Source organism: Eschrichtius robustus, chromosome 2 (assembly GCF_028021215.1).
Source record: "Eschrichtius robustus isolate mEscRob2 chromosome 2, mEscRob2.pri, whole genome shotgun sequence".
NCBI lineage: Eukaryota > Metazoa > Chordata > Mammalia > Artiodactyla > Eschrichtiidae > Eschrichtius > Eschrichtius robustus.
The window spans coordinates 164,344,784-164,367,946 of record NC_090825.1 but is presented as its reverse complement, the minus strand read 5'-3'; the positions used below and the strand labels follow the sequence as shown (position 1 = coordinate 164,367,946).

Below are 23,163 nucleotides of genomic sequence, written 5' to 3'. Positions count from 1 at the left end.
TAACTTGCCTACTTCTGTCATTTGTTGCCGGAATGCATGTGCATAAAAGTACGCATAACTTTTACAGTTTTATCCATACTCCTGTCTTTTCCAGTCTATTACCAGTTCCCTTCAAGCTAATATGTTCCAGATCTCTAGGTCTGTAGTGCAGAAGCAGGTGGTCTATGTCATTAGAGCCAGACTTCACAGAACTTAAAATCCTAGAAGATTTAGAGGCAGCAAAAGGAGGGAATGCCACTCAACGACAAATGAAATATTAAAAAAAGTGCAAGAAGGAGTGCGTTGGAAACGTAGAGTGGAAGTCAGGCCGGGGAATTGTTCACAGGAAAGATAGTAGTAATAACCACACCATCTATCACAGCATGTTGACTGTGTCTGGTCTTGTTGTAGGTGTCTCCCTCTACTGTAGGTGAGGCCACTGAGGCACAGACACGTCACATAAGGTGAGCAAATGTGGGGTAGAGGAAATAGTAGACGGTGCTGAAGGACGGAGAATAGGGGAAGAAACAGGGCACCGAGAGAAGTTCAAGTTAGCACAGCCGGAAAAGCACCTGGTTCTGCCAGTGCTCTGCTGGTGCCTGGCTCCCGCTCGGCGCTGCTGGCTATCGCGACAACCTCCACCTTATGGACACCACCGTGAGCGAGTCTGAGTTTTTCTACCCTGACTGGTTTCACTCCCATCCCGCGCCTCCTCATCAACCTGTCCTCAGCGGCAGTGCAGAACAGTTGTAAAAAGAACGATCAGTCTCTCCAGAGGTGTCTCGGTCAGCCGCCTTCTTCACCGATCCTCACTTCCTGCGCATCTGTTTCGGGCCTGTGCCAAGTGACAGGTGTGTTGAGAAACGGGCTCCAGAGATCAAGGGAAAAAGGCAGCGAAGACTTCACAGAAGCAGACCAGCGGTGCTTGGAGTCCCCCAAACAGAGTTCCCGGCCGGAGAGATGTCAGTAGAGAAACACACGGTGTGGACTTTTGCAGTGCAGCCTGGAAAATGGGGTTCACACTTGCATACACCTGACGGTACACCAACTTACACGTGAGAGAAGCAACTTCTTTCCCAGGACTTCTGTCAAACTTGAAACTCAAGTAGAGAAAACATCAAAGTGGTAAATCAAATTCTCTTTCAAGTTTCACGCTTTTTTTTTTTTTTTTTTTCTTTTTTGGCTTCGCCTCGCAGATTGCGGGATCTCATTTCCCAGACTAGGGATCGAATCCTGGCCCTGGCAGTGAAAGCGCCGAGTCCTAACCATTGGACCTCCAGGGAATTCCCTAAAGTTTCACACATCTTAAATGCAGACAGAGCATAACCAAAAATAGCCCAGTGATGGCAAAACTTGTTAGGCCACCTGCATTCACATAACTTAACACACACACGGAATCAATATCGGGCCCATCTCTTTATCATTGCTCTTTTATACTTATTTGTATGCCTTACCTGGGTTTACAGATGTAAACCCAACCAAGAATGACAGGGCCCTATCATGCAACTTAGAGCCCTAGAAGAGTGAAGAATTTTGGACCCCACTTGGAAGAATTCTCCCAGGCTTTCCCCTGCTGACCCAATTTCTTTTTTTTTCCTCATGTTTTTCAGACTAATTTGAGATGAGTCAGTACAGTCCCTGCATCTGAGGCTCTGGACTGCCAGAGGTTCTCTTGCACCCCCTCCAAGCCGACCCAGGACTCTGGGAGGCCAGGACCATCACTCAGTCCTGTCACTCTTCTCCAGGGGGATTTAGGTCTGTGCCTCAGCTAACAGAAGAGTCGTCATCTGACTTCCTTGGGGAGACAGTAAACAAATTCAATGCAACACAATTAACACCAAAGAACCAGCTGGACTGAGCAATAAGCTCCACAGAAAGCTGTCTCACGTGAGTCATATTTCTTTTGGGTTACATTTAATGCTAACTTGTCAATAGGACTTGACAGCTTTCCTAGATTCATCTTGTTTCAATTAATGCTAAAATTATTCTCTATTTGTTGCTTAAATTGTAGCTGCTTGTCAGGGGAAGCCCCTTTAAATTGGCCCCTTGGTCCTTTCAGCATTGCCCTGGCAATTTGAGAGCATCCTTGTTTCCTGGTAGAAACTCACACTTTGGGCCTATCTATAATTTTTCCTGGATGCAGGAGAATGTTCAGGGAGCTTGACTGATTGATTGATTGATTGATTGATTGATTTTCAGTGAAGAGTAAAAGAGAAGAGCCAAATCTGGGTGTCAGGACAGTGCATGGGGCCAAAAGTCCCTGGCTCCCCCACTTCTGAGGTACCCTAGGGAAATCCTTTAAAGGATGTAAGCTTACACTGAGAGCTCTATTTAATTGTAGCTTTGCTAGATCTTTACTTTTTTTTTTTTCAAATAAACCTCAACATCATTACTCTACAAAATTATTTACCTAAATCTCTCACTCAAAAGTAATTGTATTCCTTTTTGCTTTCATTTTTTAAACTTTTATTAGAAAATTTAAAGTAGACAGAATGGTATTAGGAAACCCCAAGTACTCATCACTCAGCTTCAACACTTTTCTCTCTTCCACCATTTCTGTTTTATCTCTACATCTACCACTTCCCATCCCACTGGCTCTTTTCTTCATAATCCTCATAGATCTCATGGAATAGCCTTCTATAGTCACTCTAGTGATAATCTCCCTTTCCCTCTGGTTCTTTTATGTGTAAAACTTCAAGGTTAGGAAATAATGTTAATAGCTACAAATCTCATGAATTGGGTCCTTACCGTGGACTAGAAACTGTTCTAGATGCTGGGCATCATTGACTCCTTTGCACCGTTGCAACCAACCTGTGGTGTGCCACTATTAAAAGGAAACTTCATTCACTCATTCATTTACATTGCAGTGAAAAAGACAGACCAGGTCCCTGCCCTCCTGATGTTTACCTTCTGATGGGCAATTAAAATAACAAACAAATAAACAGATAGAAAAATAATCTCAGAGAGCGATAAGGACTATGAGAAAATTAATGAGGGTGATCTGATAGAGTGTCAGGCAGAGCACAGTATTAGAGAGATATGCCAGAAAAGATGCATCAGAAGAGGTGACAATGAGCTGAGTCAGGAAGATAAGAAAGAGCCAGCCTTCCAAATATCTCGGGGAAGAGGCCTTCGGGAGAGGGAGCAGAGAGTTCAAAGGCCCTGAAGTAGGAGTAAACTTGTTGGGTTCAAGGACAGAAGACCAGGGGCTTGGAGGCTAAGGAGCCACACCTATACCTCCTTGGCTCTGCATTCGGATGACTGCCTCTGCACCATTTGCTGGTTTTGTTTGCAGGTGGATAGAAAAATTAGTGGAGGACACGGGATCTTATGTCTTTGAGGACTCCCAGGCAAATGAAGAATACAGTAAAGTTTTTAATACAATGTGGAGTTTTTAAGGACAAATGAATTAACACATAGGTTCATTCAGAAAATTTCAAATAAACAATAAACACCAGCTCTAGATTCCAGCTGTGACCTAATCAGTGCCTCCCCAGTGCCTCCCTCACCTCACCACAAATTGAAGGTTCAGATAAATTCTGTAATTGTCATTTAAAATGTCTAAGAGAATATCACCAGTGGCTTAGATGTTCAGGAAGATGTCTTTTGGTAACCTTAATTCATGAAAGAACCAGTGAAAGGGATTGTTCCAGTTGTTTCAAAAATTTCTAGCTTTATAAGAAGAACAACAATATTTGTAAATTAAATTTAAAACCTTGAGGAAAACTAGACTTTAACATTTGCAACTGTAATACATTGAATATTAATCACAAAAGAAGTATGTATTGAAAAGAATACATACTTTTCCCTATTCAAAAGCCTCCGCCTTGCCCTTAAGACACTAAACATCTCAAATGATAGCAGAGAGGGTTTCCCAAAATAGCCAGTGATTTTAGTTCAGTTGGTCCTGACACAGACTAGAGGAGCAGGTCGTTCTGGGTCATCTTTTTGGCCACTCTTCCTTTTGCAGGCAGTCCTCCAGAATTAGCTTGCTCTGGTTGACATTTTGTCTTCCTCCTTACCCACAATTCACATTCCCCATGACACCAGCATGTGACTGAGACCTGCCTTTTTCCTGGGGGGACTTGCACCCTTAAACCAATGTGATATGACATAAACAGCAATGAAATAACGGGTGAGCATTTGATAATGATTGAACCTTCTCTCCTGATGCTACACAGACCATAGAAGAATGATTTTCTCAAGTTTAGTAAAGGGAAACCAGTGGCTGTTAAAGAAAAAGATGATACTGGAGTATTTTTAGACTAATTAGAATATAGCCATGAATATATTAAACCTGGAAATAATCATCTGTTTCAAATGAGGTTTTTAAATAAGAATATTCGTGTGGGTGGTTGATTAATAATTTACACATAATTTATATATAATCATTGTTTTAGACCACTTCACAAACTACATGCATGATCTAATAATTTATATATCCCCCATATGACACCAAGGCCTTTATAACATCACATACAAATTTAATGTCTTATATCTGGTTGGAGTCTTCTTGTCCAAGGAGAAAATTTGCCGAGTAAAAAATAACTGAGCAGGCCTTTCCAATGATGTCATGGCTTTGCAAGTGAAGAAAACATGATGGCCTCCCACAGAAACAGGACTGAAAAGAGAAAAAAATAATGTTGTCCTGTAGAATTAGATTAGAAACCATAAATTAGAGTGACAATGTGATCTTCAAAAATCTTTTGTCCAAGTATGTGCCTGTGAGAGGCAAAAGGAAGGTCCCTCTCCCCGTTGGCCCTGCAATGGTTATTATCCTATAGGACAGACAGTGAGGGACCCTGTTAATTTTAAGGGGGTAGGGACAGTCACATGTTAGGTTTGTTGTTAAAGCATCCCGATGCCACCAAGGCAGTGAAGAAACAGTCAATCTCATTCATGACTGGTGGGAGGTAAGATCACCCTGTAGGACCCATAGCCTGGTGATTTGTCTATTTTACATTACAACTTCATATATACCTTGACCCAGGAATCATATTTCTTGGGAATTTGCCTTACAGATATAACTTCAAAAGCACAAAATGACAACACTACATGCTTATTAACTGTAGCGTTGATTGTAATAGCAAGAGATTGGAAACTATGAATATCCATCAGTAGGTGATCTGTTAAACTAGGATTCATCTACAGTGGAATATTATGCAGCTGCAAAAAAAGACTGAGGAAAATTTCTACGTCTTGAGATGGAAAGATCATCAAAATATAACAGAGCTGTAATTATATTTTTGTGTAAAATAGGGGAAAACAAAAATATATTTGCATTAAAAAACTCTGGAAGAATATGTACATAGATCCAAAACTTGTTACCTAAGAAGGGAGGATGGAAGTTAGATTCTTTTCACTGAATATTTTTATAGATGGTTCAGTTTTTGAACAGTACAGTTTATTACCTACTCAAAAGATGTTTTAAAAACTCATTTTGTGGTGCAGCCTCTGTGGAAAATGGTATGGCAATTCCACAAAAAATTAAACAGAGAAATACCATATATCAGCAAATCCACTTCTAGATATATACCCAAAAGAGGTGAAAGCAGGAACTCGAACATGTGTACTAGTAGTACACCCATGTTCATAGCAGCATTATCCACAATCGCCAAAAGATGGAAGGGACCCAAGTGTCTATCGAGAGATAAATGGATAAACAAAATGTGGTATATACATACAATGGAATATTATGTAGCCTTAAAAGGAAGGAATTCGGACACATGCTACAACATGGAAGAACCCTGAAGACATTATGCTAAGTGAAATAAGCCAATCACAAAAGGACAAATATTGTATGATTCATCTTATATGAGGTCCCTAGAGTAGTCAAATTCATAGAGACAGAGAGTAGAATGGTGGTTGCCAGGGGCTGGGAGAAAGATAGTTAGGGAGTTGATGTTGACTGGGTACAGAGTTGCAGCTGGGGAATATGAAAAAGTTCTGGAGATGGATGGTGGTGATGGTTGCCCAACAATGTGAATGTGTTTAAAGCCACAGAGCTGTGAACTTTAAAATGGTGAAAATGAATAACAAGGTCCTACTGTATAGCACAGGGAACTATATTCAATATCTTGTAATAAACCATAATGGAAAAGAATATGAAAAACAATCTATATCTATATCTATCTATATTATCTTTGCTGTACACCAGAAGCTAACACAACATTGTATATCAACTATACTTCAATTTTTTTTAATGGTGAAAGTGGTAAATTTTATTATGTATGTCTTAAACAAGTTTTTAAAACCCACTTTGATAGTAGGTAAAGGATAGATTTGTCAATGAACGGGAGAGTGACAACAAAATGCCCTAGTGAATATCACACACACGGAATTTCCCGCACAGGATTTCTTTATTTCTTTCGAAAGCGGGTCAGGCAAGGAAGTGCTTCGTGTGACCAAAACAGACACCTCGCCCAACGTGTGGCTCGAACCCACGACCCTGAGATTAAGAGTCTCATGGTCTACCGACTGAGCTAGCCGGGCCTGTGTGCCACCTCTTTTAATAATTCTTACTTCAAGGTAGGATTTGGGCTGTATCTAGCTCCACGTTTGAAGTTAGTTGGGACAAGATCTGGCCACTAAAGACAAGATTCTTAGCAGCCCAAGAAACTCAGACTCTACCGATCGTGCTTGACTGACCGTCGCTCCTACTTCCGTCCGTTTTCTGCCAGCGACCTCGCCCTTTTCCATCCCTGGAAAACGTACGGCTCAGTGCAGGGAAAAACTGCGCACGCTGATGCCATCGAAGAGCTCACCCTGTGATTTTTCAGTCCGAAGTTTAAAGGCAGAGCCGCGGGCTTGGGCTTGTAGTGGGTGAGGGCCGCCGACTCCTCCAACCTGCGCACACTCCACTCTTTAGGGTTTTTCCTAATGTTCTGCAAACACCCTGCGTTTCGAAACTTGGAAGGAGAGGAAGCAAAACAGTCACGCACACCTGCGCTGGAGATGCCGGGGATCGAACCCGGGGCCTCATACATGCAAAGCATGCGCTCTACCACTGAGCTACATCCCCACCCTTCCAACTGGCCTTTTCCATGTTCCCTTAGTCCTTTATTGGCGAAAGGCAAGGGTGGACGGGTGGCATCGCCAGTCGCGACAACCCAAACGCAGCAAAGCTCGGCGGCCAGCGTCGGGAGCTGTTCCAGGGTCCTCTACTGATTCTAGGCGAGCGAACCTCTACCGAGGGTCGCCCGGGGGGAGCACAGGACCGGGATAAACCCTTGGAGGCAGCGGGGAAAAAGAAGGGAAAGTCATCCGGTACGATGCCTAAAATGAACTGTGAGCCGAAAAAAGGAAAGTTAAGACGGGTGCAGGATGTTACTTTTGTTAAACAAAAAGAGGGGGGAGTGTAGCAAAATATGTAATATTTGTATAAAGTAATTCAGAATTGCAAAGTTGATTGCTTGGGATTGTAAGGGGACTGGGTCGTAGCGATGGGCAGATTTTTCACTGTTAACTGCTCTGTACATCTGAATTTTGAGCCACATTTAAATCAGTTCAATCCAAGAAAAGTTTACCGAGCTCTACTATGTACCAAGAACTGCTCTAGAAAACTGGAGGTTCAACCGTGAACAAAACTGACATAGTCCATTACATCTATCAGCTCGTATTCCAGAGGAGGTAGAGTGCTAGAGAGAAAACAGAGCAAGCGTTGAGGGAGAGAATGTAGTAATGCGTGATTTTGAGAAGATGACTTTTGAAAAAAGGCTTGAAGGAGATGGGACCTGAGCCATGCAGGTATCTGAGGAAAGAGAGGTCCAAGTAAAGGTAACAGCCAGTTTAAAGGCCCTGAGGTAGCATCTTTCTGACATGTTATTGCAGGAATAGTAAGGAGGTCCATGTGGCAGGGGAGAGTGATAGGAGATGAGGGTGGAGAGGTTGTGTGCAGGGGATGGAGAGGAAGAATGGGTAGGGCCTTTAGACGATTGTGAAGCCTTCGACTTTTACTCTGAGAGAGATGGGAGCCACAGGAGGATTTGAGCAAAGGAGAGCCCCTATCTGATTTAACATTTTAACAGGATTGTTCTCACAGCTGGCTGGAGAAGATAGGGCAGGAGTGGGACAGAAGGGGAGAAAACTGTCGTGATCATCAAATTATAGGAGATGATGCAGTGGAGGGGGTGAGAGAGTGAGGAGATGCTGAGGACTGTGAGTGGGGCCTTCGCATTTCCCCTGTCTGGGGGAGCCCCAGAGGACTCACCCCTTTGGGCCTGAGCACCTGGAGGGGTGGAGGTGTTAACTGGGATGGGGTGGGGAAGGCTGTGGGAGGAGCAGGTGGAGGGGCAGAGCAGAAGTGCATTGTGGAAACGGTGAGTGTGTGCCTCCCCCTTAGAATGCTGCATTCGGAGATGCTGCCCAGTGAGTTGGATGTAGGAGCCAGGCATCCTAGGAAGAGTTGGGCTGGGGATTTGTACTGTGGAGCAGGGAGAAGTTCTTTTAAGCAAGAAAGTGGAAGAGATCACAAGGAAGTGAGTATAGACAGAAGTCCAAGGGTTGAGCAAGGGCTGGGAGAGGAGGAGGAAACCACCGCGGTGGCCAAGAAGTGGGTAGGAGGCCATGGAGGTGGGAGGAGAGTCAGGGAGTACAGCATCCCGGAAGGCGCTGAGAAAGGGTGTCCGGAAGGAGGAAACATCAGAGGAGAGGGGAGGTAAGGCCTGAGAAGGGGCCGGCTTTCACCTTTGGGTTAGGATCGCTGTGGTCACTGGTGACCTTGACAAGAGCAGTTTCTGAGGAGGTTGGGGAAGAAAATCTGCCCCAAGTGCCCTCCAGAGGGAGTGAGGTGAGAGACGGTGTGAGCAAATAACACCGGCAGTTCTGGGCGGGGGTTACGGGGACTGTAGAAACGAGCTAGAGAAACAAAGGATTGGGTTTTGGAGGGGTATAACACCGAATAAAGTGGGGGAATTGACTGTAACTGTATCTTGCTTAAAAAAAATAAAAATAAAGAATAAACGGGGAGGCGGGGGGGCACAATCGCGGGAGAGGTAGCTACAAAAGTGGATACAAGGCCACGCTTGGGGATCGGGGGCAAGAGTCAGGTTCCAGACTCTAAATTTAGCTCAGCACAGGGCCGGACAAACCTGAGCTCCGGGAACCTGACACTGGTCCGGCGCCAGGCCCTCGGGCTGTGCTGGGTCGGCCTCGGGCGGCAACTGGGAGTGGCGTCCAGATGGGCGTGTGCTTCCACCTGTCCCGGCCCGTTTCCCAAGGCTGACTGGGTCAGGCTGGGGCGGCCCAGACAGGCTCGCGTCAGGGCTGAGAGAAGGGAGAGACGGAGAGAGGGCGCCGCGGGACCCAGGAGGCCGCGGGCCAAGGCGGGATATTGAGGGGCCCAGAACGGGAGCGCGGAGCACTGGCCTGCACTGAGATCCCCTCGCCCCGTGCTGCCCGGTCAGCTATCAAAGCGCACCCTCCCCTCACGTTTCCCATCCTGGCGCACCCTCAGCTCAAGTCTCTGCCAGCAGGCGTCAGCCCCGCCCTTCTTCCCGTGGGCGCTCGGAGGCCCGCCCCGGCCGCTGCGCCGGGAGCGGCGTACCGTAGGGTAGGGTAGCCTCTCCCGCGCCGCCCGGCTTGGGTGAGCCGAGGGTGTGCATGGCGGCGGTGGGGCCGCGGACTGGCCCGGGCGCCGGGGCCGAGGCGCTGGCGCTGGCGGTAGAGCTGCAGGGCGAGGCGACCTGCTCCATCTGCCTGGAGCTCTTCCGGGAGCCGGTGTCCGTCGAGTGCGGCCACAGCTTCTGCCGCGCCTGCATCGCGCGCTGCTGGGAGCGCCCGGGCCCCGGGGCCACCGCCGCGTCCCACAAGTTGTCCTGCTCGCTGCCCTGCCCGCAGTGTCGCGAGCCCGCGCGCCCGGGCCAGCTGCGGCCCAACCGGCAGCTGGCCGCGGTGGCCACGCTGCTGCGGCGCTTCAGCCTGCCAGCGGGCGCGCAGGGGGAACGCGGGCCTCCGGAGGCGGTGGCGGCCGGGTGCGCGCAGCACCGCGAACCGCTCAAGCTCTACTGCCAGGACGATGGACGTGCCATTTGCGTGGTGTGCGACCGCGCCCGCGAGCACCGCGCTCACGCCGTGTTACCCCTGGACGAGGCGGTGCAGGAGGCCAAGGTGAGCGCCGTCCCCACCCCTGCGCGTCCCCAGGACCCCCAGTCCCCGTTCCGCGTTCCCGCGCAGGCAGGAAGGCCCAGGTGAGCCCCTGCTTCTTTTCCCTTAACCCATGCTGCGCAGCATTGGCTTCGGGACTGAGCGCAGCTCTCCCGCTGTCACCCCCGACACCACCAATACCACCTTCCCAACCCCCTCGCGTTTCCCTTTGGGCCCCTACTGGACCGCCTGCACGATGCCCCACAGATTTGGAGATTTTCTTTCTGTCGGTACCTGGCTTTGAGCGGTTTCTCCGTCACACCCACACATTCGCTACCCCCAGTCTCAGCCCTTTCCCTGGGCATAGCTCTGTTCGATGTTCTCACCTCCTGTGGCCGAGTGGGACGACCTTCCCAAGAGGTCGGGGTAAGGGGGTGGGTGGCTCCAGGGCTGAGTAGAGAGCCAAGAGCCATCTGGGATTCTGGCACCTCCCTTTCCTGCCAACTTGCTAGGGTGTGCGCGGAGGCCTGTGGCACAGTACCCCGTCTTTCTTTGCTCTTACCCTGCTCCGGCTCTCCCACCCAGAGGGCTTTCTGATGGTGGGTGAGGAGAGCAGAAGAGAGGACTAGGCAGGTTGGGCTGCTGGGGAGCTTGATTTCAGCCTGGATTGTGCACCGATGGCCTTGAGGACGGGAGACCCTGAGGCCTTTGGAGTCGCCCAGCAGTTGTCCTGTACCCTTACGAGCCGCCTGTGCAGGCTGTAGCCATCCCGACGTCCAGAGGTGGCTTCAACCCTGCCTCCTCCTCCTCAATGAACAGGGCCTTCCCTTTCTCCTGGGTGGCTTCAGGAAGGCACACGTGGGAGTTGCCAGAATCCTCTCCCCACAATGTCCTCCTCCTCACTCTTCCGCAGGAGCTCCTGGAGTCCAGGCTGAAGGTCTTGAAGAAGGATCTGGAGGACTATGAGGAGTTTCGTTCCACCGAAGAGAAGGAGAGCAAGGACCTCCTGGTGAGCATGGCAACCCCCAGGTTGGCTCCCCTGGGTGACAACAGAGGCCCACCCGCCACTCTGGCTAGGTGTGTGCGGCTTTGGAGTGTGTGCCTGTGGAACAGCAGAGGTGGATTTTAGAAATATAATGAGATGCATATGATATAGGGTGACCGTGTCATTTATTATATAACCAGAGCTTTTGAGAGTGAAAGGGAGGGCTGAAATAATTATTTCAGAACAGCTGGCTTGAAGTGGAACTGTCCAGGTGAATCAGGATGTATAGTCCCCCTAATATTACATAACACCCCAGTTAGGGTCTGTGGAGCATCTTGTAATTGAACACATTAATATTTCTATAGAGCAACATATGAATATTCATACTAAGTGGGAGCCTTCTGTCAGTCTGTGGCATATTTTACCACCAAAGGAGTTATGAAAAAAACTTTTTTTCATTTTTAGAGTTTTTTAGATTTTGACATCGAGGCTAGGGGAGAGGGGTGGGGGGGATGGGGGAGGGGGATGGCAGAGCTGCTCCCCACCCAGCAGAGGGCAGGAGGTTCCGGGACTTGGGTTTTCAGCAGCCGATTGTGCTAGCACCCCCCTGCCCAGCGCTTGGGGTGATATTTTGTCTTCCTTGAAGTGGAACAGGAAAGTGAAATGGGGTTCATTTTGGTTAAGGTGGGCAAATGTGGGTCACTGTCATTTTCCATCTCGAAAATTCAGTGCCTAGCTCAAAAAATAAGGGTTAAGAGAATGAAAGGATCCACTAGGGCCTGTTAGGGCAGGGCTCTTAAGTTCTGGAGTTGGAAAATGGAGGGAGAGGAACGTGAGGGCTGCCCCTCCCCCTTAAGGGAAAGAGGTGTGGGGTGAAGGGGAGGACCCTGTGTACAGGTGCCCCAGGGTCCTTCCCTGACCCTGAACTGCATCTGGTACACCTGCATCCCATGCACATCTCAGGCATTCTCTTCTGAACATTCACTTCCCTCCACAAGGAAGGGCTCGCCCCTCACCCCTCCAGATCTCCACCCTGCTCTGCTGGAAAAAAGAGTAAGCATGTGGCTCTTTGGCCATTGCTGTACATCCATGACCCAGAGGGCCTTCTCCAACTTGGGCAGCTTCATGGTCTCTGACCCCACACCCCATGACATTGCTTAGCACTTTTTACTCTGTCCTACACCCACCCAGCCAACCCCTGCTCTGGCCCACACATCCTTTATGATTACAAAATACCTGCTTAATGAGACAACCGTTGCTGCTATGAGAACAAGGAGAATGAATATTTTTATTTGAAAACGCTGTTACCATTTAGAGGAGTGGTTCTCAACTGGTGGCAATTTGGGGCCCCAGGGGACATTTGGCAATGGCTGGAGATATTTTTGGTTGTCAACACTGGGGCAGGCGTGCTACTGGTGTCTACCGGTAGAGGCCAGGGTACTGCTTAAACATCCTGCAATGCATAGGACAGCCCTCCACCACAAATAATTATCTTGCCCCAAATGTCAATAGCGCCAAGGTTGGAAACCCCGATTTAGAGTATTTTGGTAAATATTGTCCCACTTGTGTTATTTCCTTGGGAGACCACATGCTATAATTGCAAGAAGCTTGGACTCTGGGGTCAGACTCCCTGGATTAGAATCCTGACTTCCCGCTTCCTGGTAACGCACCTCTCTGTGTTGGTCTTCTCATTTGTAAATCAGGATGAGAGTGCACCCACGTCACTGGGTGGTTGTCAGCATTGAGGGAGTTAATGCCCGTAAAGTTCCCTGTGCTGCTGCTGGCTGCTCGCCCAACATCCTGAAGACTGGGGAGCAGTGAACTGAACCCAGGTCTCCTGACTTCAGAACCCACTTATAGTCTCCTCTTCCAGCCACCCCCTCCTCCCCTAGAGTTTTCAGGGAAGAGGAACTTTGACATTTGAGCTTGTCCTGGAGGGATGGAATCCTTCTCACTGGCCACAAGAGGCCTCACTGGTTATATCATGCAGAGTCCCTCCCAGGTGTTCATGTAAAGAATCAAGAGGATCAGGAGCGAGAGTCTGTGTCTGAAAACACAGGGGTGAAAATCCCGTGGATAGTGGTAATGCAAAGAATAGAATAGAAAGCTTGCACACAGCATACTCTTACTTAGGTCGCTGTGGGTGTGCTGTTACCTCTGATCACTGGCATTGATTTCCCTTCCTTCTTTCTACTTTTCTGCATTTCCAGGTTTTGTATGATGAACATGTGTTGCCTTTGCAATTGCTAGACAGAAAAGGTGCTCTTTAAAATGAAGTAAAGTGAAGAGTGAAAGTTGGAGGGGTGACAAATGTTAAAGTACAAAATTCAAATTAGTAAAATTTAAAGATCTTATTGGCTTTATTCAGTGATTCATAAATCAGCCAACATCCCATCTTGCGGAAAGAAGGAAGTTCTGAAGAGCTGTACAAGGCAAGAGACTTTACAGGCAGAGGAAGCAGGAACAAGGAAGTTGTACTAGGCAAAAAAGTGGGTTGGCCACAGAGGCTCATGAGTAGAATAATTGTTTTGACGGTTAAGAAGGCTTTTCATTGGCCCAACAGCATGGGCTCCCACTCACCAAGAATGATCTAGCAACTGCTGCTGCCCAATGTTCAGCCTGGCAGCAACAGAACCACTGCAGAGGCCTGATATAACATCATCCTTGAAGGAAACCAGTTACTTGGTAGCAGATGGATTGCACTGGACCTCTTCCACCCTGGAAGGGACAGCATTTTATCTTGGCTGGAACTGACACATTTCTGAATAAGAGTTGTCTTTTCTGCCTGCAGAGCCCAAGCCAGCACTACTAAGGACTTATAGACTGTTTGATTCATCAACATGATTTATGATCCCAAAGTAGTTTGGGTGTCTGATTAAGGAGGGCATTTAAACATAAGAAGTGCTGTGAAGGTAGAAGTATTTTAAATTTATTTCCAATCTTGCAGTTTTGATATCCTATTAGTACATGTTTTTAATACTGTGAATATGCTTCTTTAAATGTGAGACCTGCCATCATCTCTCCATGTAGATACTTCCCTCACCCTTGCAGCCTAACAATGAATTAGGGCACTTTGTTGGCCTGCTTGTCTGACAGCCAGTGACATCATTGATTTACTTTAAGTTCCTATGTCTTAGAATGAGTTTTCATCAGCAGCCCTCACTCCACAAAGGTTTTGCTTCAAAGCCACACCTTAAAGTTGCCTTATAAATCATGTATTATATCATTGCTGAAAATGTTGAACTAAACCGAAGTGAGAAGAGTTACATACAGCATTACGTTTGAGATCTCACTCTGTGCTATCAAAGATGTTTTCCAACTCTACAATAACTTGAAACCATCATGTGTTTGGATGCTCTAATTTCAGCAGAATAAAGATCGTAAATTTGGTCACACACACAAAAAAGTGGGTTGGCTATCGCAAAGTTGCTTTCCCTGTAGGGGATGGCAGGGGTTTATCAGGCAGATTACTGAACAAATACTGATCAGGCCATTCCTTATAGGCTGGTTTAAGGTAACATTTGTGGGAGAGCTGAAACTGTCATTAGGTCTCGGTTCGGTGTTGTGGGGCTTAACATAAGCGACTCCATTTGGGGCCTGTTGTCTTGTTTTTAACACAAAATAAATGTGTTTGGGGACCTCAGTTTAATCCTTAACAGTGACTGCAGGAGGCACTATTTTATCCCTCCCACTTTTCAAATAAGGAAACTGCAGCCCTGGGGGGTTCTGGGGTGAGTTTGAAGTTGCCCTAGGTTGGTGGGAGAGCCCAGGTCTAAAGAGACACATGGGCGCCACTGTGACAGGGAAAGGGAAAGCACGTGTTGAGGCTGCTGCGTGCTTGGAATTGGGACATTTAAACCAGAGCGTGTGCACGGTGGGCATGCGTGCGTGTGTCTCTGACCCCTGAGCAGTGAGGGGGATGGACCCCTGCCCTGTGGGATGGCTCAGAGGCTTCTATCCGAATGCTGTGTCTCAGATGCCCACATCCCTTTGCCCTCTTCAACTTCACCTCTCCTGGGACAGAAGCAGATGGCGGCCGAGCGAGAGAAGGTTGGGGCGGAGTTCCAGGCTCTGCGGGCCTTCCTGGTGGAGCAGGAGGGCCGGCTCCTGGGCCGCCTGGAGGAGCTGTCCCGGGAGGTGACACAGAAACAGAATGAGAACCTGGCCCAGCTTGGGGGTGAGATTGCCCAGCTCTCCAAGCTCAGCAGCCAGATCCAGGAGACAACTTGCAAGTCTGATCTTGACTTTCTCCAGGTGAGCCTGGCTTGGCCTTGGTATGAGTCATTTATCCTAAGGCAGGAGGCATGAATTTATCCCTCCCACTTTTCAAATGAGGAAACAAGAATGGCAGCGAGAACAGAATCAGATCCTATGAGTTTAGCAGAATCACACATCTGGAGCCAAAGTGGACTAGAGAGAAGAGCGCTGATTTTCCTGGGGATAGAGGTCTAAAGGGATGTGATTAAAAACTTTCTTGACCATGATCCACAGTAATATATCTTACAATGTATTCTATTATATACATTGTGACAAAAGTCTCAGAAAATGACACTTACCTGTATTACATGTGATGCACTTTGATGTTTTTTATTCTGTCTTATTTCCTTCTAAAATAAATAGTCACAATCCACTAAATAAACTTCACAAGTCACAAATGGATCAAGAATGCTCATTTAAGGCAATTCCCTGGACTCTGTACTTCCACTGCCGGGGGCCTGGGTTCAATCCATGGTCAGGTAACTAAGATATCAGAAAGCCATGGGGCCAAAAAAAAAAAAAAAAGGTCATTTAAAAGGCACTAATCTGAGTGATGACCGGTTGTTGCATAAGAGCTGTCACTTGTCTTGGGTGATGTTGAAAGCAGAGGCAACATTGGGTCCTAGCACTTGGCTCCAGTGATGATTCTGTAATAAATGGGAGCATCGGGAAGCAGTTGCCACCTGGGGCCCATGCAGGAGGTAGGGGGTGATACACCTGCTTATTGCTTATTCCTCTGGAAGGAGGGCAAGGGGCCAGTTTTATTTTCTCAAAGGTGAATGCTGATTTGGTTTGCTCTCATTGTTCTTTCCAGGAATTCAAAAACACACTAAGCAGGTGAGTGGACCTAATGATACCCTGGGCCTCTCTAAGCTGGCTCTTCTTTTCCACGTAGCTTCCTCTCTTCATTCCCCACCCCTGACCTCTCACCTCCCGATCCCCCCACTGCCTTACCTGGGTACCTTCTGAGGCAAACATCTGCTGCCTGGCCATGGGTATTCGGCACGGGGTCAGGCTCTCCTTTTCACCTCTCCCCACCCAGAGGACCTCACCATCCTAATTGTCAAGCCCAGTGGGAGTGGGACAGTGTTAGTGGGCCTTCCTCAGGGTCCTTGTCCTGCAGGTGCAGCAATGTGCCTGCCCCCAAGCCAACCACAGTCTCTTCTGAGATGAAGAATAAAGTCTGGAATGTTTCTCTCAAGACCTTTGTCTTAAAGGGGCTGCTCAAGAAGTTCAGAGGTAGGGGCTTGTGTGTGGGGCTGGGCCCTGCAGTCCTGGTGGTGGTGGTGTGTTTCTGGTGGTTTGGGGTCCAGAAGATGTGCCTTTCCAAAAGCTGTATGATAAAACAGGAACTAGGGTGTGTCAAGGCCAGACTGGTGCGGGGAGGCGGTGGTGGCTAATTTATTTAGAACCCCCGCCCCTACCCCAGGGCATGAAGCTTCCCCTGGGGACAGATGGAGTAGAGGGGCACTGGGGGCAGAAAGAAGGATGAGGAGGGAGAGCTCAGCTCAGAATGGCTCCAGACAAAAGAGGGGGAAGTGGGAAAGGTAGAGCTAGAATACAGCCCCCTCCCCACCCCCATGATTGGCCCAGCACTTGCCCATCAACTAACTCTAGGGTATCTGGGGAGTGAGTGAACCCCCAGATATTTGACATTTACAGTGGGGCTGTAAATGTCAAGAGGTGGTGTCACCGTTGTTGCCAAATAGAAATTTCCCATGTCATTCACACACAACCTGCTTTGTTTCTCCTCTTCAGAGGATCTTCGGGGAGAACTGGAGAAAGAGGAAAAAGGTATGATGGCTGTTTTAACAGTGAGTACCCGTCATTTGGCCATGTAGAGATCCAGTGACTGTCTCTCGGGGCTCTGTGCATGGTTGGTTCCTTCCACTCATCCACCTCAGCAACTTTGCCATCGACTGCCCTTCCTCATCCTCACAATTCTGATTTCTTCGGGCCACAGTGGGGCCCATAGGCCTATAAGTTGTTCCAGAGCAGGAGTGCCCTGCATCTTGAGATACTTAGATCAGGGAGTGCTTGTCGGTCACCTGGACAAGCCTCTCTTCCCTGTTCCTGCTCCCAGAGAGATGGAGACCTCTCCTGGGGACAGGGATTGTGTGTAGGGGTCAGGGGAAGCAGGAGGAGACTGAAGACAGGAAGGGAGGTGGTTATCACTCCTGCAGGGCTCTGGGGTGAGTGGGATCTAACCCCAAGGGGAAGGGAAATGGGGAGGGGAGGGCACATATTCCTGATGCTGATGACTGAGCTAAATCAGATCTTAGTCGGGAAGAATTTATACCAACTGAGTCAGACTATGTCCTCCTCTGCTCAGAACCCTGTGACAGCCCTGCCCCTCTCACTCAGTAAGGGCTGGAGTCCTTGCAGTGGTCTTCAAGGCCCTACGGGATCTGGCCTCACTGCACACTCTTCCCCTGGTTCACTCCGTGCAGCCACACACAGTCCTTGCTGCTCCTGGAAGGCACCAAGCACACAGCTACTTCAGGGCCGTTGCACTGCACTGGCTATGCCAGGGCCTGGAACACCCTTCCCCCAGACAGCTGCATGCATATCTGACTTCCTCATCTCCTTGATGTCTGTGCTCAAATGCACCTTTTCAGTAAGGCCTTCCCTGGCCCCTCTAGTTGAAATTACAGCCTGCTCTCCTGATCCCTCTATCATTTATTGTCTCTCCTCCTTCTCCCCACAGAAAGGAAGCTGCAGGAGGGCAGGGATACTCCACGTGGGATTCTCAGGGCCTAGAACAGACCTGCAACATAGTAGCACTTACAACAAGTGTGCATATTTTAACTTTTTATTATGGAAAATTTCAAACATACACTAAAGTAGAGAGAAGAGCATAACGAGTATTATGTACTCATCATACACCTTCATCAATTATTGACTTGTGGCTAGTATTTTTCATAAACACCCCTACCCACGTCTTCCTACTGGATTATTTTGCAGCAAACCACAGATAACTCTCATTTCCGTAAATATCTCAGTATGTTGTCTCTAACGAGATAGACTTTAAAAAAAACATAAACACAAAACCATTAAAAAAGCATAAACACAAAACCAACATCATAACTAAAAAATTAATGATTCTTTCCAGTATCTAGTGTCCAAAATCCCCCACTTGTCTTTTTTTTTAATTTTATTTTTTCAATTGAAGTATCATTAATTTACAATGTTTTGCCAATCTCTGCTGTACAGCCCCAATTGTCTTTTTTTTTCCTCTTTTGGGCTGCGTTAGGTCTTAATTGCTGCACGCGGGCTTTCCTCTAGTTGTGAGAGCGGGGTCTACCCTTCGACGGGGTGCACGGGCTTCTCATTGTGGGGGCTTCAGTAGTTGCGGCTCGCGGGCTTTAGAGCGCAGGCTCAGTCGTTGTGGCGCAGGGGCTAATTTGCTCTACTGCACGTGGGATCTTTCGGGACCAGGGCTCGAACCTGTGGAGCCTGCATTGGCAGGCAGAGTCTTAACCACTGCGCCAGTGGGGAAGGCTGCCCCCTAGGTCTTTTAAATTGGATTTGTCAATCTGTTTGAATTGAGATCCAAATCAGGTCCATAAATTGCCTTTCTGTGATTTCAACACCTACTTAATGAGGGGGCGGTGGGAGTGGGGGGAGGGGAGCCGTGCAAGGACGCTGCATGGGACGTCTCCTCCCTGTCTTCCCCCCTCCCCAAACCCCGCAGTGGAGCTGACCTTGGACCCCGACACGGCCAACCCCCGCCTCATCCTCTCTCTGGATCTTAAGAGCGTGCGCCTTGGACAGCGGGCCCAGGACCTGCCCAGCCACCCGCGCCGCTTCGACACCAACACACGAGTTCTGGCATCCTGCGGTTTCTCCTCCGGGAGGCACCACTGGGAGGTGGAAGTGGGCTCCAAGGACGGCTGGGCCTTCGGCGTGGCACGCGAGAGCGTGCGCCGCAAGGGCCTCACGCCCTTCACCCCCGAGGAGGGCGTCTGGGCGCTGCAGCTCAACAGCGGGCAGTACTGGGCGGTGACCAGCCCTGAAAGGACGCCCCTCAGCTGTGGGCACCTGTCCCGCGTGCGGGTCGCCCTGGACCTGGAGGTGGGGGCCGTGTCCTTCTATGCTGCGGAGGACATGCACCACATCTACACCTTCCGTGTCAACTTCCAAGAGCGCGTGTTCCCCCTTTTCTCTGTCTGCTCCACTGGCACCTACTTGCGAATCTGGCCTTGAGGGGCATTGCCCGGCCTCCCCGAGGGGGTCAGTCAGTCACGGGGGAACTCCTCCTAGTCCTGGCTGCCCATGGGAAGGCATGTTGCCCTCGGATGGAGCCTCCTGGTCACTCTGGGTATGCCCTCCAGACTCTTGTCCCAGGCTGCCTTAGAGGGGCTTCCGCAGACTACAACATCAAAGACATGAGAATGGGCTGTTGGGGAAAAGGGCTCTGAGGTCAGTTGAGCAGGGGAAGAGATGCTTTGGACCCTCCTGGCATGTGTCCTGCCTGTTGTCCGCGTGTGGATTTGGCCTGAGCTGTGAGGAGGTGGAGGTGGATGAGGACAGGAGCCCAGCTCCACCAGAGGTGCTTCCTATCACTACCCCAACTCAGCAGGGCTTCTGGTTCTGTGGAACAAAACCAAGCTCTGGTCCCGTGCCATCCTCAGTTGCAAGCGGGCAGTTTCCTGCCAGGCCAATCAGGTTCATGATCCCTTCTGCTTTGCCTGTCAGCTGCCAGCTCTGCCTTCAGAGACCTGAAACTAGCTGGCCTGACGAAGTTGTCTACTCAGGGAGGATCACTGTACTTCCAGCTCAGTGGAGAGTTTGGGCCGGAACTGGTAGGAGACCCTTGATCTGTACATGAGGGAAAAGCCCAGGGTAACAGCATATAGGCATTGCTGCCGTCCCATGTGGCTTAGCCTGATGACAGAGTGTATGTACAATACATCCTTGGCCACAGTGACTGCTCCGTGTTCTCAAGTTTGCCTAAACCCTTTTCAAGTGCCAAAGTACAGTCTCCCTTGGGTAAGGAGACCAAAGATTCTGGAATTTTGAAACTCAAGGCGGCACTAATAATTTTACAGAATAAACTAACACCAGCATGGAAATGCACAGAGCACAGGCATGCCCCTGACAGACACTTCCTGGAGCTTCCCAAACGTATGCCAACAGCAGAAGACCCTGGTGCCAAGGCCTGCTCAGCCTGTACCCTGGAGGGTGTTATTCTCTTGGCTAATTGTTCCCCAGCTTCTGCATGGCTGGGCTTCTGGGAGAGTGGAGGTGGGCTGTTCCCTGCTTAGTATGCTCCAGGAAAGGGGGATTGGGAGATGGAAATACAGACTGTGAGCTCATTTCTAGGGTGCCTTGGCTCATTCTTAACGCCCCCAGTCTGAATGCAAGAGCACAATTATGAGCAAAGGTTTCTGCCAGACTGAGCATGTGTGTTTATCTGTGTGAGGAACATCTGCATGTGTGTTTATACCTCAGATCTCAGGAACGGGGGGCAGGGCCATGTGGATTTTGGAGAGGGCATTTATGAGCATGCATATAGGGTTTAGGTGCAAACAGACATAGGTCAGTATGGTCACACCCTATTTTTGATTTGTAGTTGTAAAATATTAGCCACCCCATATTTAGGTGAAAGCCAAAGGTTTCCTTCCCCCACGACCTAGCTACCCAGCTAGATGAAATCCAGTCTCAGACCTAATTCTGTCCTGCACACATTGTTTAGATAGACGTGTTGGCATGCAGGGGCAGTGACCATCAAACAGTCTGATCTGCAAGCATCTTGGAGTTTCCATGCTCTGTCCCTGAGATACTTCAAGCACACTTTGCATACAAGGGACAGTAAGAGAGATGTTCTTGTCGGGGCAGGCATGACACTTTTCTAGAGGCAATCTAGAGATACAGCACTAGGCAGTCAGAATCCAGTGTCCTATGGGCTGGGGACAGGACCATTGAAGAGTCCAGCCTACAGCAGCATCCCAGGGGGTGAACCCTATGTTGTGTTCATACATGGAGAGTAGCTCTAGAACACTGTAGCTAATCCACGTATTTGAATACCACTGATTTCCACAAAGAAAATCCATTTCTAACATTCACTTATTAATTAAATTGCCTAATGCTATCATCAAGCCTTAATGTTATCTGGGCTTGTATGGCTTTTGGATTGAGTAGCACAATTACCCTTTATATCATCTAACAACTGTGCTGAAGTATTGCAGCACATTACAGGTCACAGAAGGTAGGGTGACTGTAGGTTCAGGTCTGGGCACTGCAGGCGTGGCTGTGTTTATATTTTCAGCTTTTGTGTTTGTGAATGTGATTGTGTGTCTATCAGAGTTTGCAGAATAACTATGTAGATATATACATATTCGAAGAGATGTAACAGCAGTTACATAACAATTACATGTGGACAGTGCGACAGATGTTCTCTCTTGGTCACCAGGATGGTGCAGTGACTTAGGATGTCACAAGGCTGGTGTGAGAGTATGCCTGTGTGTGTGCATTTTCCTCTCCCATCCTTTGACCATCATAAGATCTCTGAGATGTCTGGGCCTCTGAGATCAATGACTGGCCTAACTTGGGTTCCTTCTGACTCCATCCATTCATTGGTCCTAGATCCTTGTGAGCTGCTGAGACATGAAAACCCACATCCTTGAAACCAGACCCTCACACCACTCCTCAGCATCCAGACAAGAGGGCACCCAGTGACCTAAGTCATCTGGCCTTGCAGGGACCAAAGGGCGGGTTGGGCCATCAGACCAAGTTCCACCAACTACAGCCGCAGTTTCTGACCATTTCCGGGCTAGGGCTCCTGTCCCTCACCTGGGCTCTCAATCTCTTCCCTTTGCCCCGTGGGCCCTTTCGGGGGCCTCGATGGAACCAGCTCCCCCAAAATTCAAGACGGGCCCCTAAGGATTTCCTTTTCCTAATTTGCCTTAAGTTGCGGTAGGGGCTAGGGACCTCCTGTCCCGTTCCAGTCCTTCACACACCGACCTTTTGATTTTCCCACCTTTCTCTACCCATCTTTCCCTCCTGATCACCCACCCAGCCCAGACCTGGATTCCTCTCAGGACAGGCATACTAACACCCTTCCTCTAGCCCTCCTCTTAGAGCCCCGACCTCGGACCCCTACTGTCATAGGACCTCTATCCTCAACAAGTCTTCGCCCCAGACCCCCAAGCCGGGCGGAAGACCCCGGGCCCTCCTCTTATTCAGCCCACTGGTGGCCCCGCCCTCTCCCGCAGCGCGCTCCGCCCTCACCAGATCTCTCACAGCTTCCGCTCCTCAGCGGGCGCAACGCCGCTCTCTCTCCTCTGGGCTCTCTCCCAGGATTTGCCGCTCGGCCCGCGACACTGACACTGACGCCACAGCTGAGGTGGCGGCAGCCGGACGGGGCGCTCACTGGCTGAGGGACGTGGGCCCCACCTGTCGTCGCTTAACTCCTGCATGTTGGTGTCTGCGGCTGCGCGGTGACCAGAGCGGTGTCAAGTACTCATGCGCAGAAGGACGCCTCGCAGGTGGCTCCATAGCTCAGGGGTTAGAGCACTGGTCTTGTAAACCAGGGGTCGCGAGTTCAAATCTCGCTGGGGCCTACCTTGATTTTTTTTTTCCATCCCTTTCTTCTAAGAGCTGAAAATGCACACCCCAACACGAATTTCCGCCATTACGTGTTTTTGCCCCTCAAGTGCCCCTTAGATGCTTGCCACCCTTCGGTCCCTCCCTCCCGTCTACTCTCGCGAAGATCCAGACCCACTGCGTCCCTGGCTTTGAGATCACAGGTTCTGCTGGCCCCGCGCGCCTTCTCCCCCGCGACCCCTCTCTCGCTTCCTTATGCGCGCCCTCTCCGCGAGTTCACGGCGGGTCTTTCCGTTCCCCTCCTGTCGCTC

General features: G+C 49.2%; 1 protein-coding gene and 3 non-coding genes across 4 annotated transcripts; 2 read left to right on the top strand and 2 right to left on the bottom strand.

Moving 5' to 3' along the window:
* Positions 1-6,398: 6,398 nt before the first annotated feature.
* Positions 6,399-6,471, bottom strand: TRNAK-CUU (transfer RNA lysine (anticodon CUU)). Its single transcript has one exon. It is a non-coding gene; the product is annotated as a tRNA-Lys (tRNA).
* Positions 6,472-6,928: 457 nt separating this feature from the next.
* TRNAA-UGC (transfer RNA alanine (anticodon UGC)) lies at positions 6,929-7,000 on the bottom strand. The gene has a single exon. It is a non-coding gene; the product is annotated as a tRNA-Ala (tRNA).
* Positions 7,001-9,331: 2,331 nt separating this feature from the next.
* On the top strand, positions 9,332-20,622 carry TRIM7 (tripartite motif containing 7). The gene is made up of 7 exons (XM_068536625.1): positions 9,332-10,086; positions 10,976-11,071; positions 15,071-15,301; positions 16,119-16,141; positions 16,428-16,543; positions 17,063-17,098; positions 18,999-20,622. The coding sequence occupies exons 1-7, from the start codon at positions 9,580-9,582 to the stop codon at positions 19,508-19,510; spliced, it is 1,521 nt and encodes a 506-aa protein (XP_068392726.1). The 5' UTR covers positions 9,332-9,579; the 3' UTR covers positions 19,511-20,622.
* A 2,174-nt stretch (positions 20,623-22,796) lies between these two features.
* On the top strand, positions 22,797-22,869 carry TRNAT-UGU (transfer RNA threonine (anticodon UGU)). The gene has a single exon. It is a non-coding gene; the product is annotated as a tRNA-Thr (tRNA).
* The last annotated feature ends 294 nt before the right edge of the window (positions 22,870-23,163 follow it).

Coding starts and splice junctions, on each gene's coding strand:
- TRIM7 (XM_068536625.1), top strand. CDS start 9,580: ATGGCGGCGGTGGGGCCGCGGACTGGCCCGGGCGCCGGGGCCGAGGCG. Junction 10,087..10,975: donor AGGCGGTGCAGGAGGCCAAG/GTGAGCGCCGTC, acceptor ACTCTTCCGCAG/GAGCTCCTGGAGTCCAGGCT. Junction 11,072..15,070: donor AGGAGAGCAAGGACCTCCTG/GTGAGCATGGCA, acceptor CTCCTGGGACAG/AAGCAGATGGCGGCCGAGCG.